The 17,282-nt window shown below is 41.1% G+C and overlaps 2 protein-coding genes across 2 annotated transcripts in view; both read right to left on the reverse strand.

The window, feature by feature from the left end:
- The window catches only part of LOC125895319 (1-phosphatidylinositol 4,5-bisphosphate phosphodiesterase gamma-1-like), a 36,067-nt gene extending 27,233 nt beyond the window's left edge, over positions 1-8,834 (reverse strand). The window contains exon 1 of the mRNA XM_049587063.1: positions 7,993-8,834. Coding sequence (XP_049443020.1) covers positions 7,993-8,263 — 271 coding nt within the window. The 5' untranslated portion in view covers positions 8,264-8,834. The remainder of the gene's footprint in view (positions 1-7,992) is intronic.
- A 5,594-nt stretch (positions 8,835-14,428) lies between these two features.
- naprt (nicotinate phosphoribosyltransferase) overlaps positions 14,429-17,282 on the reverse strand; it is a 16,103-nt gene continuing 13,249 nt past the window's right edge. Inside the window, exons 11-13 of the mRNA XM_049587078.1 lie at positions 15,892-16,049; positions 15,050-15,157; positions 14,429-14,929 (exon numbers count right to left, since the gene is read on the reverse strand). Of these exons, the coding sequence (XP_049443035.1) occupies positions 14,843-14,929; positions 15,050-15,157; positions 15,892-16,049 (353 nt within the window). The 3' untranslated portion in view covers positions 14,429-14,842. The remainder of the gene's footprint in view (positions 14,930-15,049; positions 15,158-15,891; positions 16,050-17,282) is intronic.

A 17,282-nucleotide genomic window follows, 5' to 3' on the forward strand; every position in this document is an offset into this window, starting at 1 on the left:
GTAAACTCTGGACTCTACTTTGACACTTGCAGCAGTCGCCACACCCACAAAGAAAAACCCGGCTTATTGACTTAGCAGATGTCTTGTGCAAACACACATAAACGTACGCTCATAGATGCTCTGGTATTCACACACCAAACACAGACCTACTACAGCAAACACACACACAATTGAAGTGAATGTCACTCCTGTAAACCTGGGTGCTATTTTCCTTCAGCCAAATAAAACACAGAGTAAAGAAAGGAGAATAGAGATTTTTGATATCAAAACTTCCCACTAGGACAAAGTGATCTCCCAACAAGGAGACAACAGGGGATACAGAGGACAGAACAATCACAGCCTGTTGCTGGTCTTTATCGGGCTAAAGCGAGCCATCCTCAGCAGGTTGTATATAATCCTGAATCAAACAGCCCAGAGGAGAAAATCTGGTTCCTATCTGAGCCTCCTGCATGTGGAGATGACAAGGAGCACGTTTGGCATGAGATAAAGAGAGAAGTCCTTTATCCTCAGATGGAAATGTGTCCATTACTTAGTGGAAGGAGGGCTCAGAGCTAGACGCAGCAGAAGAACGCATATTTGAATCTGAGCTCTTACTCACAGGTATCCTGCGTCGTTTTAAACTTTTAAAGGAAATTCTGCAACAAACAAATTCCCAGTTTAAAAAACACAACCAACAATGAGTTACTACCCACAAATATTGTTTTTAAAACCTAAAAACTATTAAAAATACATCGCTGAGCCACAATGTTACACTGGGTGACATATTCCTTTATTACAATGAACACAAGCACAGTCGTTTTTTTAATGAATCCCACGTACTCCATCCTACTGCCACAAATACTCACTAGAGCATCAAATGCAGATTAATCCGCTGTTGGACATAGTCCCAACAAATGGGCTATTTCCTGTTTGTTTGAGAGACACTACAGTGAGCAGCTGTTTTACACGATTTCTGAGCCTTTCTTTCATAAATGACACAACATAGGCTATTTGTGAGCTGTTGTTGAAAGTATACAGAGTGGGATTTTCCTAATTTCCTTCTTGTTTTGCTATGTTTGTGACACGTACAGACTACAACCTTTGTGCGATGGTGTGTAGCCCCCAGCCATTAGCAGTGCGGGGGGGGGTCAGGAATTTATAAAAAGGTAGCAACCAGCTAATACCAGCATGCATCCAAGAGGAAGCTATGAAAACTGCTGACACAACTTATATAGCAAGGCAAAACAACAAATGGACAAAGCCCGTTCCAAAATGAGACTGAATCTGGGGTTAGCGTTCACTGTCACAGGTGAGCACTGAAGAAGAGCATGAAGAGCGATGCTGAATTGGCCTAGCTTGTTCAAGTGTTCCCACAATAGTGGGTTGCAGTGTAGGGAGGAGAGACAAATTTGAATGCTGTGTTCCTAAACGGTAGAAGTATACCTTTAAAGATTTACGTGTTAAATAGGAACCAAAGGGCTCGAGGCTGAGAGCCACATACAGGAAGTCAGAAAGTATTCAGGGATGGACATGCACATAGTTGCTGCTGTTCTTTAGATGGGATTTGTTGACAATAAGAAAATATAAAAACCCCAGCCTTATTCTTTAATGCATCAGAAAGTCCCCTCTAGTGGACGATATGACCACGACCCTTTTGAGGAAAAAAGGCGGCACAGCATCTAACTCCATCAAACTCCATCCAACTAACTAACAATCACAGCTGCCAATGTGGTGTCAGAGATAAGTCAGCTGAGCTTGATAATTTCTGTAGTGTTAAACTTTGGTTCTTTAATGAAAGATTTGTGTTGAACTCTGAAGCATACAAGAGGTTGTGTTAAATAGAAAACTTGGGCTTTGTAGAACACATTTTCCTGATAAAGTTCCAGTACTGGTATTGAAACTCAGGTATCACAAGTTATCTGAGTACAAAGTGCTTTACATTCGATGTCGACTCATTTTCCTCCAAAACTGACATCAACAATACCCCAAAAACTGCTATTTGTTTTTCTCTGGTCTTCCCCGTTATTACTTACTGCCATTTAGTCTGGACATTGGACACACACCCTGCATGTCTCATTCCACAACAGAGAGACCGATAGGTAAGGAGAGTATACACACACACACACACACACATACACACGGCATGATTCCTCCCACTGTGGCCTTTAATCCTGGTCCAGGCTATAAACATGGTTGTGATAAAGACACACACACACACACACACACACACACAAACTCCTGCAAGGAACTGGTTTGATATCGGGTTTGATGAACGTAACAGGAGGGAGAGGTGAGGGGAATCGACACAGTGAGCCAACTGGAGACACATCAGAGTAGAAGACACTATGTACAGTCTCCTAGAAATAAAACACACTGTAATCACTCCGGTGTGGGACAGTTACTGTCTCTTTTTTCAGTCAGTTCTCAGTGCTAGTACTGAATGAAAGGTCCCTGAACGCACCACAAGTTGTGTGCACTGCTGACCTGAAACCACCAGCCGAGGATAATTGCAGTGCACTTCCAGTGAAACAAACTGTTCCTGGTACAGCTGGTGACATCACTCCCTACCAGATGGCAGAAGTCTACTTGGAGATTATAAATGGCAGTGAAGCAAATGATGGGAGAATGAAAAATAAGTTACAGGGCGGGTTATAAAATGGATGAGCGAATGGATAGATGGGAAGCTGATTGAAAAGCGGTCAAATAAAGAGGCAGATAAATGGAGAGGGGTTAGTAAAGAGGCCGATGGAGGGCTTCAAGTACAAGAACTGACACTAAACCTGGGTAAGGGCTGTCACTTTTTATTCCAAGTTTGAACATGGAAAAAAGACTGAATATTCAATCTGTAATGACCTGCTCTGAACTCTGAATTTACAGCCTATAGGCACAACAGAAGTCATTAACCTTTCAATAAACTTACTAAATTCAAACTTTCTGAATAAGTAACAATCTTAATTGGATTAGTGTCAACTCAAAGGTGGCTGCAAATTTTGGCAAAAGGAATCTGCATCCAAAAGAAGTTTTTGCGTGATTCTTTACAGGACCACATCAGTGCATTTGCTTAAAGTTGCAAACACACTGATACAGTCCTAATCACGCTTTAGATCATTTCCTATTGGTGCAAACCACCAAACCAACGCCTCATTTGTGGTCCATGTCTCAGCTTCCTGCAGAAGATGCTGGACCTTTTGTTTTCCTGCAGCCAGCCAGTCCTTCAATCTGAGACGGGAAGCGAGACACTCCCTGATAACCCTGCACTTCCTGTGCCTCAGGATTTAATACCTCCACTGTTTGCCAAAGCGCTCATCTCAAAGAAAAACAGCAAAGCTGAGGGAGAAACTTTATTTTAAAGCAAACAGTAGAAAAAAAAAGTACGAAGCAACAAAAACAAAGGAAGGAAAAGCAGGACAGAAGGGGGAGGTGAGAGGAGACACAGTGAGGGGACAGATAAATATGAGTGAGATGTCTGAGAACAAAATGAATGACCTTAACATTTAGAATGAAAGTGAAAGAAACTAGAGCGAGAAAGTGAAATGGGAGGTCAGAGAAAATCTTGAAAATGAGAAGGGTGTTTAGGTGGGAGTGTGGGGGAAGGAAACTGGGAGAGGACAGCTGGAGGAGGAAAATAGAGAAAGGAGGAGGGAAGAAAAGTGGGTAGCTGAGAGATAGAGCTGTGGGAGATAAAGTGAAGGAGAGACCTACTGAGTTCCTGGAATGTACTGGTGGTTTGTCCAGAGGGAGGTCGTTCGTAAAGGGCCGTTTGTGGGTTATGAAAATGTGTATTTGTTCGTATGAAAGCAGTGTTTTCACCATGCTGGGATCAGGAGATTTGGCCTGATTGAGCGGTGGAGATGTTCATCGTGGTTTCATGCAAGCTCAGACTGGTAGCTGGTGTCCCTTGGATTAGTGAAGGCGCCGTTTATGTGGTTTATGATTATAGATAAATAATTGGCAAGGCTCCCCGAGCAGAAACAACACCTACATGTGTGCAGCTGCCATTAATCTCTGAGCTTTCATAGAATGACGAGGGGGGGATGGGGTTACTGGAGATAGAAAAGAAAACTGCGGAAGCCCTGGGAGCCCAGCACACTGTAACACATGCAAGTAGATAAAATGCTAGCAAATGAAGAAAACATCTTCCTTAATTGGACATCACAATCAGAAACAATACAGAAACGCACTGCAAATATAAAAACATGCTGCAAATTCAGGTATCTGCTGCAAATACAAGAACCCTTTCAAATACAAAATTACACTGCAAATACAAAAACGCACTACAACAGAAATACGCTGCTGATGAAGACACATGCTGCAAATAAAGCAGCACGGTGCAAAGAAAAACAAATTTGCTCTGTAAATACAAAAATGCTCTCATATACAAAAATGCACTGCAACAGAAACACGCTGTTAATAAAGAAACATGCTGAGAATGCAAGCTCACACTGAAAAATACAAAAACGCTCTCATATACAAAAAATGCACCACAAATCCAAAAACATGCTTCAAATGCAAAAAAAAATGTGCTTCAAATACGAAACGTGTTGCAAATAAATAATAAACGATCCACAAATACAAAGACACGCTGCTAAAACATAAACATGCTTTTGCATACAAAAATGCACTGCAAATAAATGAAAATGCTACAAATATAAAAGCGTGCCGCACATTGTTGTTGCCATGATTTGTGGCTCATGGCGTTACTGAAGTTGACTTTGTGTCCGTTTTGTTGGCATATGGGTTAAAGGTTATGTTTATTTTCATTTAAAAATTTGGGTTGTTTGATGTACTGCAGATATTTTTTATACATGTGTTTGACTTTTACTGATTCCTAGCATCCATTTAAAATAAACTAATGAATTATGCACAGTTAATGACTTTGCATTAGATAAAGGCGATGTAGTTCATCTTAAAACTGGCACCAACTCATGAGTTCAGGCGTGCTCTTCAGTTTTTAGTGTCCCCAGGAAACTTCTTTGTCTTTCAACTCAGTTGTTTCATTCGACTTGCAGTGCTGCTGTATTTGTTTGTGTTTTGTTTGTTTTTGATGTAGATGTTGCCCAGTTGGTGAAGATGGTTTCTTCTATTTTTATATTTTCTTAAGTTACAGCAAAAGATCATCTTCAGCAAGGTGATGTCAAGACAGCAGTAACCTATTCCTATCTCATAGGGGAGGAGTCTTCTTTCTTTTCTTTTTACAGGGTGCTAGAATAAAGTCTGAGCGTTACAATAACACATGGCAGACAGAAGGAAACTCTATCATGCCAGTTGTGAATGCCATAAGTTTTCTCGGTGCTAACAGACACTGTAACAAATCCTCCCCCAGGCCACAAAATCCAGGGCGCAGACAATAGCCTCCACACCCAGACAGGCAGAACAGTGCTCCAACAGGCCGATTCAACTGCACAACAGCCTGCCGCTTTAAGTATACCACTGCCACTTGACTCCACTCCAGCAGGCTGCCACTGCCACCTCAGCCCACCGCCAGTCAGTCAGTCATACAGTCAGTCAGTCAGGCGGCGTGTCAGGCAGACAGACAGGAAGCTCGGGGCTGGACTCAGGATCCATGTGGCAGCAGCATGCTACTCTGTCTGGAGAGTTACCGGCAGGCCGATATGGAGGAAGCAGAGGTCACAGGGTCGTGATGCTTCTGTCCACTGAGGCGGCCATGACAGCTCCTCAGCTGCAAGTTGGAGTCAGGATGGGGGGGTGGGGGGGGGGGCAAAACTATAAAAACACTAAGTTTTGGTTTTAGGCACTGGGGTTTTTTTCCTTCTCTGATCGGTCACATACATTTTTTCAAAACTAATGCTGATGTTACCTGAGTTTCAGCCCCAAAATGATATCTCTTTAAGTCAAGTTAATTCTTGACCTTGGAAACAGCATTTTGACAAAACAGCCTTGAATCAAGGTCCACTTAATAACTCTTTTCTGCAGCTTTCAGCCATATGCCATAGTCTCAGATTCCTTTACTTTTTCCAACTTTGAAAAATACAACCAGGTTTTTCCAGAAAACATTTTTGTCTTTCATTTAATAACTGAAGTTCTCAATTGTTACAGAAGTACTTCATAACTGGACAGATAGTCTGTTCATAAAACTGGGCTGTCTATGCAGAAGAAAGACAAATACTTTTGACATTGGTGCTATATGACCAGAGAAAACAAGGAAAACGGAATGTGGCATTTGCGTTCGCCCAAGAAGTAGTAAACCTACAACTACCAGAATGCACAGCGCCGCACCAGACCAATAAACACTCCCACTGGTTGGTGTAGTAATGCAAACTTGCCCATTTAACATTATGGCACCTGGCTGGTAACAAACAATCCTGTATTACAGTTAAATGGTAAGCTAAAACATGTTTCTAAAAACATTTGAGGTGAGAAATAGGCAACACAGTAACAGAGTCTTGGTTCATATTTGATCAGCGCTGCTTAGTTTTACTGTTTGATGTCAGTTTTTTCAATAGTATTGCGCTCACTTCCTGTTCACAAACTCTCGCTATTACAGCTAAACAGGGCACTAACCTATGTTTCTCAGGCATGAAATAGGCAGTGCAGTAACAGAGTCATGGTTTATATTTGAGCAGCACTGCTTAGTTTTATCGCTTGATCAGAGTTTAGTCTGAGTTTGAGAGAGAGAGAGAAAGAGGGGCGGGTCTGTCTCTTGATCCACTTCTATACTCTGTGTCTGTGGGGGCATACATGGGTGAAGGGCAGTATGAAAACGCAAGGTACAGCCTGTTGTTTGAACAACAGTCCGAGAGCCAGCGAAACTCCAGCGGAGTTTCGCTGAGAGATGAGCAGGAAGATCTAGGCACTGGTTCATTTACACATACTTGTCACACTGTTGTAATACAAAGCTGGTTGAAAATTAGCAAACTACCCTGTTAAGTGTTGTCTAAAACTCTTGCAGCAAAGCTCTGGCACAAGATTACAACTCTGACAAGATTTTCACTGCCAACTTTTGATACTTCACAGTTTTGATACTCAGGGCCCGGTAGCAAAAGACTATTAAGGTTCAATATTCCGCCCATGTGTGCCCGTTTTAAAGGATGAGTTCAGCAAAAGGACAAAAAGACATATTTTCTCTCTGACCCCTAATGCTGTTTAGCAATGCAGATGACTTTAATTTTACCTATTGATATTTTGAGTTAGAAATCTCTGAAATGTCTGCTGCCACATTTATTGGAACTACTTTCTAATGAAGACATAGTCCCAATGAAAAACTAGTTATTATTAAGGTCAGTGGATATCTTAAGGCACCAGAAGACTGCTTCTACTAAGAGATAGTGCTGCTTACTTTTTCTTGATGTAATTTATCAATCCTGTCAACACTGCAAACAAAATTCCATTTACCTCTATTTTTCTGGGAAGGTTTAAGGATGAATAGCTTAACATCGCTAACATTTTAGAACTTTTAAAACTTAAAATCTCAGCACGTGAAACTAAAACCTTTGGCGTAGTGAGAAAACGTGTCTGTTAGGTTAACTTAGGTTATCTGACACTTAAATACAGTGGTTCCCAACCTTAAGTCACCAGATACCTCTGAGAGTTTTCTCTGATATTTGCTTTTTTTCCTTGTGAAACACTGAAAAATACTTATAGATCTCCAGGCCTAAAAAAAATATCATTCAAATGAAAGAATGTGAGAAGGAACATCTTTCTCTGGTTACACCAACCCATAATGATGTAGTCAGGACTGCGCTGAGACAAAAGGTTGGGAACCACTGCTTTAAAAGCTGTACATGCAGAAGAAGAAACTGTCCCTGGTGTTCTGTTCTGTATTTGTCAGCATGTTCTCAGATGCTTCTGCCTCAGCTGACATTTCAGCATCTTCTGATACAGAATCTGTGACTGGCTCACAATATACGTGATGTGAAGAGGGAAAAACAAGTGTGTATACTGCACGTGACCGAGACACATCAGGGATGTCATGTATGTACTGTATAACATGACAGATGATGTGCCCAGTGGGCCCACTCAGTAATCCATCCATGCTTTTGTATCAACACTCACCCTCTCCTTCAATTTTGTCAGGGTTTCTGCTCCACACTATCTGCCGCGTGTCCTGCCTTATCTGGAAGGTTCTCCTCTCGGGCCTCTGGGACTTCTTCTGGTAGAAGATGGTCATCACCGTCCCCATCTCCAGGCTGTGGAGAATGCGGGGACCGGCCTCTGTCCAGTCCAGCATCCTGGAGGCCGTGACCGGACCAGCAGCCCCCGCGGCTCCACCAGCGGCCTCATCGGCACAGCCATTGAGGCAGCCACTGAACCTGGCTGCACACATCTTCACTGCATAGCTACGAGGTAACCTTGCAGGATTACTAATCTGTACTGGTGTGTGGTGAGGATGCTTGTCCTTTAATCACTTACTGGGTGCACCAGTTGTCCAACATGTCCAAACCACTGGTGCCAAGAGGGAATCTTATGAACCTAAACTGTGCTGCTCAGAGCAGGCGGAGGTTTTACGTGTCAGTGTGATTAAACCAACTTCACATTAGGGTTTTAGCTGAAAGACACTCAGAGCTGAAACACTGAAATGTCTGAGATGTGAATTACCCTCTGGTCCTCTGGAGGGGGAGTGTATCCCTGTGTTATCCTTTCCAGATGCTTCTGGCAGAACACCAGTGAAATCCTCTCGGAGTGAGCTCGCATCACCGCTGTACTCAGGTTTCCACCCTTTATGTGTCCTCCTGCTGGTCCTTCACGACAGCAAAGGCAGCACAGTCCGGCTTTAAATCCAGCTCGGGGAGCCGCCGCCGCGTCGCCGCCTGCTGCTGCCGCTTGCTGCTCCTGCTGCTGGGGCGGCAAACACGATGTGTCTATCCCACTCCTGGCTTTTAGGAAAATTAATTCAGTGCGAGCGACAAAGACGCCGAGTTATGTAATGACGAGACGGACAAATAGTGAGTGCAGCTGGGCGGCGGAGAGGAGGACGGGCATCGGCGGGCGCGATGTGGCGGCTTCACGGAGACGGAGGGACGCGCGGATGGGAGAGCACGGAGCGGCCGCGCTCCCATCCGCCGAACCATTCTGCTCTCCCCTCACACACTCCTCCTTCCCGGGCACATTACACCGAGGACATGATGCATTATTCTACGCAGGAGTAACCGTACAGAGGCGTGCGGGGTTGTGGTGCGACGCGCTAATTGTCCCGGTTTCTCCTCGCTGTTCCTCGACCAGGATCTCTCCCTGTCTGCTCGGCTCTGCCAACGCCAGAGGTCTTGAGAGGAAATTAGGGCTAGCAGACCGGAAAAGCTTGATCAGATTTTTTTTCCCTCTGTGCTGTAGTATATCTGAGGGAGGATGAGGGGAGGGGAGTGGAAGGAGAGTGGTAGCGGAGAGCCAGAGAAGGCGAGGAGGCAGAGAGCAGAGCGACCTCCGCGGGTCTCCAGGAGATCTGCAGCTCCGCTGGAAGGAGAGGAAACGCCTACTGTGCGGCTGATGAGAGGGGTCAAGAGGTCAAGTGGGGTTCAAATGACAAAGGTCACAACATGTCAGACAGTCATCAGCTGCAGCAACAAATCATTTACACTTCAAACACACTTTAGTGTTTAAGTGTTGGCAGATTTTTCTACCATGATTTCCTTTTTGTGTTAGGTTAGACATAAATAGATAATTCTATTATTATTATTATTATTATTATTATTATTATTATTATACGTTTTAAAAAACACTAAACTCAACAGTGACATTTTTGTGAAACTGCTGTGTACAAAGTCACAAACAAACTTATTTTTTGATATATTTTTACATTAAAGATAATAAAACAATGTTAACTACTGAATAAAAACTGACAAAAACAATAGAAAGCTCAATGACTTGTCCTAAAAAATAAAAAGTGAAGCTGAAAAAGAAATATATTTCTAAAAATGACATATTTTTCAAATGTATCAATAATCCCAGAATACACTAATAAATAGCCTACATAAATCTGTTATCAGATGTGTGAATCTCTTACAAATGTAACAGATTAATCTTAAGGAAGACAGTTTACAATTATTAACTTCACTGAGAAGGAAATGTCTCCATGAATATTGCCACATAATCATTTAAAAATAATTTAAGTCTTGACTGGTGAGATACAGTAGGTAACTAGCCTATATATATATAATCAAGGATTGTGCTTAAGTAGAAATTTTATGTTGTACTTTACTTGCATATTTGTATTGTAAAGGTCCAGAGTGTAGGATTTAAGGTTGTCTATTGGCAGAAGAATTGTGTTTTTGTTATCTCAGAATGAGCTGTTTATTTCTACATAGGGAGCAAGTCCTCTCCCACTGAGTCCGCCATGTTGTTTCTACCGTAGACCAGAATGGACATCTCAGACACTGACTGTACATAAGGATATTTCGCATTTTTGCATCAGCTGTGGTAGTTCTCCCACACATTTAGCACACGGGTGAAGCTTCAGTTCTGCAACCTCACTGCTACATGCCACTAAATTCTCACTAAACCTGGAAACTACTTTATACTTCTACACCACTAACTGTAAGAGGGAAATATTGTGGTACCAAAACCGTTACTTAATTAGTTAATGGATGAAAAATTTAACTGATAATCATTTTTGTCATTATCCAGCAAAAAGTCCATTAAAAGATATTGTTAAAATAGAGTTGATCACTTTAGTATCATTGTGAATTTGATATGTTTTGTGCTTTGGGAAATTGTCATGGGCGTCCTTCGTTATGATTTTCAGACAGTTTAGTCTACACACTATCTGTTGTGATAGATGATAATCAATTATTATTTGCCCCTTTTATTTTTATCATAAATAATGTCCCTTTTACTCCACTACATTTATTTTGACAGCTAGGTCACTTTGCAGATGTGAATAAAATTGATAAATTACCTTCTGTTGTTATGCTTAGCTTCACCTCCACCAGCTACAGCATCAAAATGCTGCTTACATGTTAACTGTGAACCACCGGTGGGCCTGACACAGTGATAGCCTTCTCTACATGCTGGAAAACTATCTCCATGTTGGTGCCCCACTGCAGGAGACTGGAGCTGATTTATTTATTTATCGCCCTGCCCCTCAGACATACCAGCCTGAGTCTGCCACTGTAATACAACTCTATAAGGGGCCATAAGTATTTTTGTACTTTTTGATAAATAAATTCTGCCGATAATACATCTATAATTGTACTTTTAAGTAAAATACCGGAAAGCAAGACATTTTCTTGTGACTGAATATGTTTTCTTGTTACTGCTACTTTCACTCAAGCAAAACTTCGGAGTACTCCGTCCAACACAGATGATGAATATCAGTTACAGTGTGTCTCCTAATAAATGAAACTTTATTGATGTGCCTGAGCAGAAAACATCATCTGATGCCTCTGAGTGTGAACTGTGTGAGATTCACCCTCAGTGTGTTGTCCACCTCAGTGAGATGAGGCAGTCTTGGATGACATCACAGCTTCTCCATGTCTAATCAGCTCCATATGTGTGCTGGGTGTATCTACATGACTACTTCCACTGGACAGCAGGCAGCCAATCAGAATTCAAGGAAACACTTCTCATATGTCCCGGAGCTGGAAGGAAGAGAGGGTGGAGAGATTTGTAGAAAAGAGTTTTCATGACAGAGAGTGGAGAGAGGATGAAGAGGAGTAACTTTTCAGTCAATCATTGAACACCACTGAGCCAGAGTTCAAACTAAGTCAAACACAAACAGGACTAAAGTAAATATCACACACAGGACAATTGCACACGATCAGGATGTTTTGTCTACTGCAGTTGCCTACAAATCAAAATATACCCTGCAAATTAACTGCAAACAAGTTTTAAATGACAAAGAAATGCTCTTGGAACAGGTTGTGACGTGAGCAATAAGTTGACAGCAAGGTACTTATTAAAATACACCATCTGTAGACATTATGCTGTTTTTAGGGCCGATTTTTTTGTCTTGTTTGAAGAAAAGTGGGGCAATCCTGGTGAAAATGATTGCTTTTGGGCAGCCTGCATAATAATCTGTCTGCTGCAGTGAGTTAGATTTTTATCCCCACAATATATTACAATTTCAATTTTATACGAGCACCAGCTGTAAACTACACCCAAAAAACAAACAAAACAAAAAAAAACATATTGACCAACTGGAGGCAGGGCCAGGGTGCAGTGCTATTTGTTTAAGTATTGCAATGCACCAAGGATGTGTGTGCATTGTTAAAAGTCCAGTGTGTAGGATTTTGGTGTATATATTAGCAGGAATGGAACATAACATAATAAGTATATATTTTTTAGTGTATAATCACCTGAAAATAAGAATCATTTTGTTTTTGTTACATTAGATTTGAATGAGCCATCTTTATCTACATAGGGAGTGGGTCCTCGTTTTTGAAGAACGCCATGTTCACTGCCATGTCTCTATAGTAGCCCACAATGGACACACTAAACACTGGCTCCAGATGGGGCCATTCGTGTTTTCACATCGGCTGCTGTTGTTAAAAGCCCATCTGCAATGAGCAGTGTTGGAAAAACACTAATTTGTAATGTGAAACTGCTTTATTCAGTATTTTTGCCGGATTTGATCACCAGGACCATTTGCTTTGGAGAAGAAGAGACCTCTGTGGAATTCACCTACATGTAAACATGTAAAACCTCCTGAATGTCTGGATCAGAAAAAAAAGTATGCACAAATTGCATGTGGTGGTTAAGCTGCCCATTTTAGACATGCCAAACAGCGTCGGAGAAACACTGATTTGAAATGTGAAACTGCTCTTTTCAGTATTTTCTACCAGTTTTAATTAGCTGGTCAGTTTGTTTTGGAGAGGAAGAGACCTCTGCTGATAAGTTGGCTCTTGGTAAAAGCTTCCTGAACAAAGAACACTGAAGGAATTCTGAAAGGGAGATATTTTAGCTGGTTGCAATCTGCAGTTCTCAACACTAGATGTCACTAAATCCTCCCAAATCTTACACACTGTTCCTTTAACTTGTGGCTCATTTCAAAGGTGATTTAACCACTGATCCTACAGTGGCAGGTACCTACATTAGTACGTTGTAACTATAAAATTAAAGGATGTTTTGCTTTGTTTAATAGTTAGCTAGCTATAGAAAAAAAAGCATAATTCACTGTGCTGCCAGCAGCTACCTGCAACTTTTAAAATGGAATGTTTTCTTGCATGTCACTAAATGCACGAGTTAATATTGAGAATCAATCAACACATCTTAAATGTCAACATGATAACTCTGACCATTCAATTTCTTCACTTATCCTGTGCAAACAAGATAACAGCTTACAAGATAACGAGGTCTACTTGCTACTTTTTTATAGATGGTAACTTGTACTCACAAGATAATTATCTTGTTCAAATCAGATAATTAACCTGTGGGCACAAGATAAAACTGTAGGGACTCCGTACTTTTGTGATGATTATATATTTTCAAGCACTTAAAAAATTACGATGAATTTCAACCGTCAAATGAAGACTGCAAGTATTCCATTTTTTCACTTAACGCAAAAATGTGTCGGAGTGGCAGCAGCACCACACCCCTGCTAGGAGGCAAAAACCCCAAACAAGCTGAAAAACACATACACGTGTGTTGACCTATTCTGTTGTTCTGTCTCTTGTGTTAGCATACAACTTACTATTTACATGCCCTGACAAACACAGATCCATATTAACATCCCATCAGAGTTGTCTTTGTGTCAACCTGAAGAATACAGGTCCAATATTGACTCTCTTTTAGCTCTTAGTTTGGTCTCCACCAGTTCCTGAGAAAAATATCTGACTCTTTAGCTGCTAAGTGCTCCACTATGTTAGTCAGTCTCCATTCTCGGAACCCATTGTCTGTATTCGGCGTCTGACTTTCGGCAGACGGCAATACAGCCTCTGGGGGCAGACCCCCGATTTTTTGTATAGAGACTACTCAGTCTCTAACTGTGTCTGTCTGCTGTTTGCTGCTGGTCAGGGAGTGTGCCGTAAGTTCATCAGAGCTTATTTTGCTGATTGATTCAGCTTTAAGACATTTTGACATGACAGCAAAAAATAAAAAAAATTAAGATGAGTCTGAAAGATTAAAGACAGAAGACAAATACTGCACATTTGGGATGCATACTGTGTCTGTTAATTGTTACTTCATGTTAACATATAAACCAAAGGGTCAATCTGTAATTTCTTTAGTAACCCTAACCATAACCCAAGATTCAGACAATACTGATGTATGGCAGCACATCTTGACTCAAGGTCTACTTACTACCTTTTTTCCTGTAGTAAAATTAATGAAAAAGCTAATAAGTGGATCTAGAGTTAAGATTTGATTTGATGTTTTTTATTTTGTACACTACTGTTTCTGAGGTCAAGACATTTCTACTCATTACTAATGTAAATAAACCTTTTACAGCTATTGAAAACATTACAGGCCCAGTTTTAAGTATGTCTAGTATTACGTTTTGTATCAAATCACCCATTGTCCAATCTAAGAGAAGTAATCTAAACCAAAAAAAGAGATGGAGAAAAGGTCAAAGAGCCATTTAATAGCTTATTTCCAAGTCCACATGGATCTTTCAACATGGAAAGTGTGACTGACTGTGTTTGACTGTTACATTAGCCACCAATTTCCAGCAAAAAAAGTCCAACAAGTTAGACAGATGCTGCCTTTTCATTTGCTTCCCTCTGTCCCCGCTGGGCTTTTCAAAGTACAAAGTCAAGTTCTGTTCATTTTAACCCTGTTTTATGGACATCAGCTTTGAATGGCACCAGACACAACCCCTTAGTGTATTCCTGTATTTGGAGAGTATGGCATTAACACTGTAAGGCTTCATTAGTAAAAGGCCCTACAAACATATGCACTTCTTTCACTGTGAGGCACTTTGGAAAAGAGTGTCAATACAAACACATAAAAATAGAACAGTTTTCCAGGATCATATTTAGTTGGCTAAAAGAAAGTTGCTGTTATTGGAGCTTCCTTTTCCAATCTCTGTGACCAGGTTATGGAGTTTCTCTGATAGTGCCACCTGGTGGGAGAGAATGACAAAGAAAAGACAGTGTAGTTTTTGAGATTTGGCTTCTGTGTCTGTGAGAACTTTTTCTGTATTTATGTATCTTGTGCAGATTTGATTGTGTGTGTAGCTCACTGTGTAAGAGTCTGGCTCCTGCAGCCTCTTGTGTCGAGGGTGCAGAGTCTGGAGGGAGCTCTGGACCTTTGCTCTAGTTTCTGCAGCGCTGCACAGAGGGTGTGTGACCTAGAAAGAGTGGGAGACACATTCATAAAGACTTCACTCCTACACAGTGGAGTCCTGCAATATTGTCATGCTTCGTCATTGTCTTCAGTGCTTTCTGAAGGAACACATCTGTGTTTTCATTAAGTATGATTCTTCATAGTTTGTACAGCAGTACAATAGATGTCAGTGCTATTATTGTAATATCTGTGATTTATTGTTATTTTAGATGTTGTTTGTTATTAAAATCTTTATACAGTTTGCTCTAAATGTCATACAAAACACGCATGCTGAGCGATTTCTTGTACTTTAAGGACCACACAGAGGAGATTTATCTTTTTGTGCTTTCATCTTCATTGTTTTTTACCAAACACAGCACTGTGTATGTGCATTTTTCCTGCACCTCACACTATACTTTTCTGAAAACACCATACAACATCTTGAAACGAGCTGCTTTCAGATGTGGTTCATGGTATAAGTGTAGAGGGAGGGAGAGATGGGGGCTGAATCCAAATTGCAGACTTTATGGGTGTGTCCTCTCTATGAAGTCCAGAGTCTCTACTGCTGTCCAATATATCAAGTCCACAAGGGAGATAATGCACACTTTATACAGACTTCCAGTCCACTTCTGGTGTAGAATTCATCAGACTTTGTTCAGATGATTACCCAAAAATATGATAATGTTGGAAAGGAAACGACCTCGACAGCAAACAGTGACAAGTCTACTGAAATTTTGAGTAATCACGATACATCCTTACCTGTCCTTTGGTAAACACTTCCAGACGTAGACATGTGACCTGAGCTGGAACGACTGACATACAAGAGTTATCACACCCCAGAGGGTGACAGCTCAGAGACGCTCCTGCCTTTGGAGGAGGCTCCACAGAGAGACACACCAGGTCAAGAAAAGGATGGCCTGCAAGGGAGAGAAGAGCAGGAAGCTGTGAAAAAGTGTACAACCACACAAACAGCTTCATGAGGCTGTAATGCTCATTAGACAACAGGAAACCAAACGTTTCTATTCTTACAGCCTCAGCGCTTGTGAAAAAAATAATGGAAACACAATAACAAAAAGCTCACTGGCTCAATGAAAAGGGTTTTTCATGTCTGTCCAGACTCACATGTAGCCATGACACAGACAATGCTTCAAATATGGCTTTTGCTGCAAAGAAGCTACAAATTCTAAAACATGGATGCTTCCCACACATCTTTATTCTGGCAGCACAGAAGATCTACACAATCAGCACAGTTTCAAGAATGACGCACAAGATTAGTGTCATCAGTTTAGTATCTCTCCAAATGTCTCCCCTTCTGTTCCTGAGTTATGACGTTGAATGATAGCCAGGAAAGTGTTTTTACAGAACATTATGGCATAACAGTGAAGCTGACCTTTGACCTTTTGGATTTAAAATGTCATCACTTCATCATTTTATTCTATTAGACGTTTGTGTGAAATTTTGTCAAAATTGGTTATGGCCAAAATCATGTCTTGTGAGGTCACAGTGACACTGACCTTTGACTATCAATTCTAATTAGTTCATACTTTAGTCCAAGTGGACGGTTGTGCCAAATTTGAGGAAGTATCCTCAAAGCCTTCATGAGATATTGCATTGATGAGACGGACACATGGTCAAGTTGATCTTGACCTTTAACCATTAAAATTCTATCATTTTCATCGTTGAAGTGGACGTTTGTGCCAAATCAAAAGAAATTCCATCAAGCCCCATTTACAAGAATGAGACGGATGCAAGGTCACAGTGACCTTGATTTTGGCGGCCAAATTCTAATCATTGGATCTTTTAGTCCAATTGGACGTTTGTGCCAAAACTGAAGAATTTCACGTTCACGATGGACAACTTGAAAACAAAAAGCCTCAAGCCATGGCCATCACCGTGAGGCAATGTAAAAACAACTGTTAATATCCATGGGTAAAATCAGCAGATGAGCTGTCTCTTTTTTTGGGTATTCCAACAAATAAATTTCAAAATGTATGGAAAAAATCTCAGCACACCCAAAAAACAGCAGGTGCGTAGGAGAGAGGCTGCAACACACACACACACACACACACACATATATATATATATATATACACATATATACATATATATATATACACATACATACAGTACAGGCCAAAAGTTTGGACACA

The sequence above is a fragment of the Epinephelus fuscoguttatus genome, linkage group LG10, assembly GCF_011397635.1.
Source record: "Epinephelus fuscoguttatus linkage group LG10, E.fuscoguttatus.final_Chr_v1".
NCBI lineage: Eukaryota > Metazoa > Chordata > Actinopteri > Perciformes > Serranidae > Epinephelus > Epinephelus fuscoguttatus.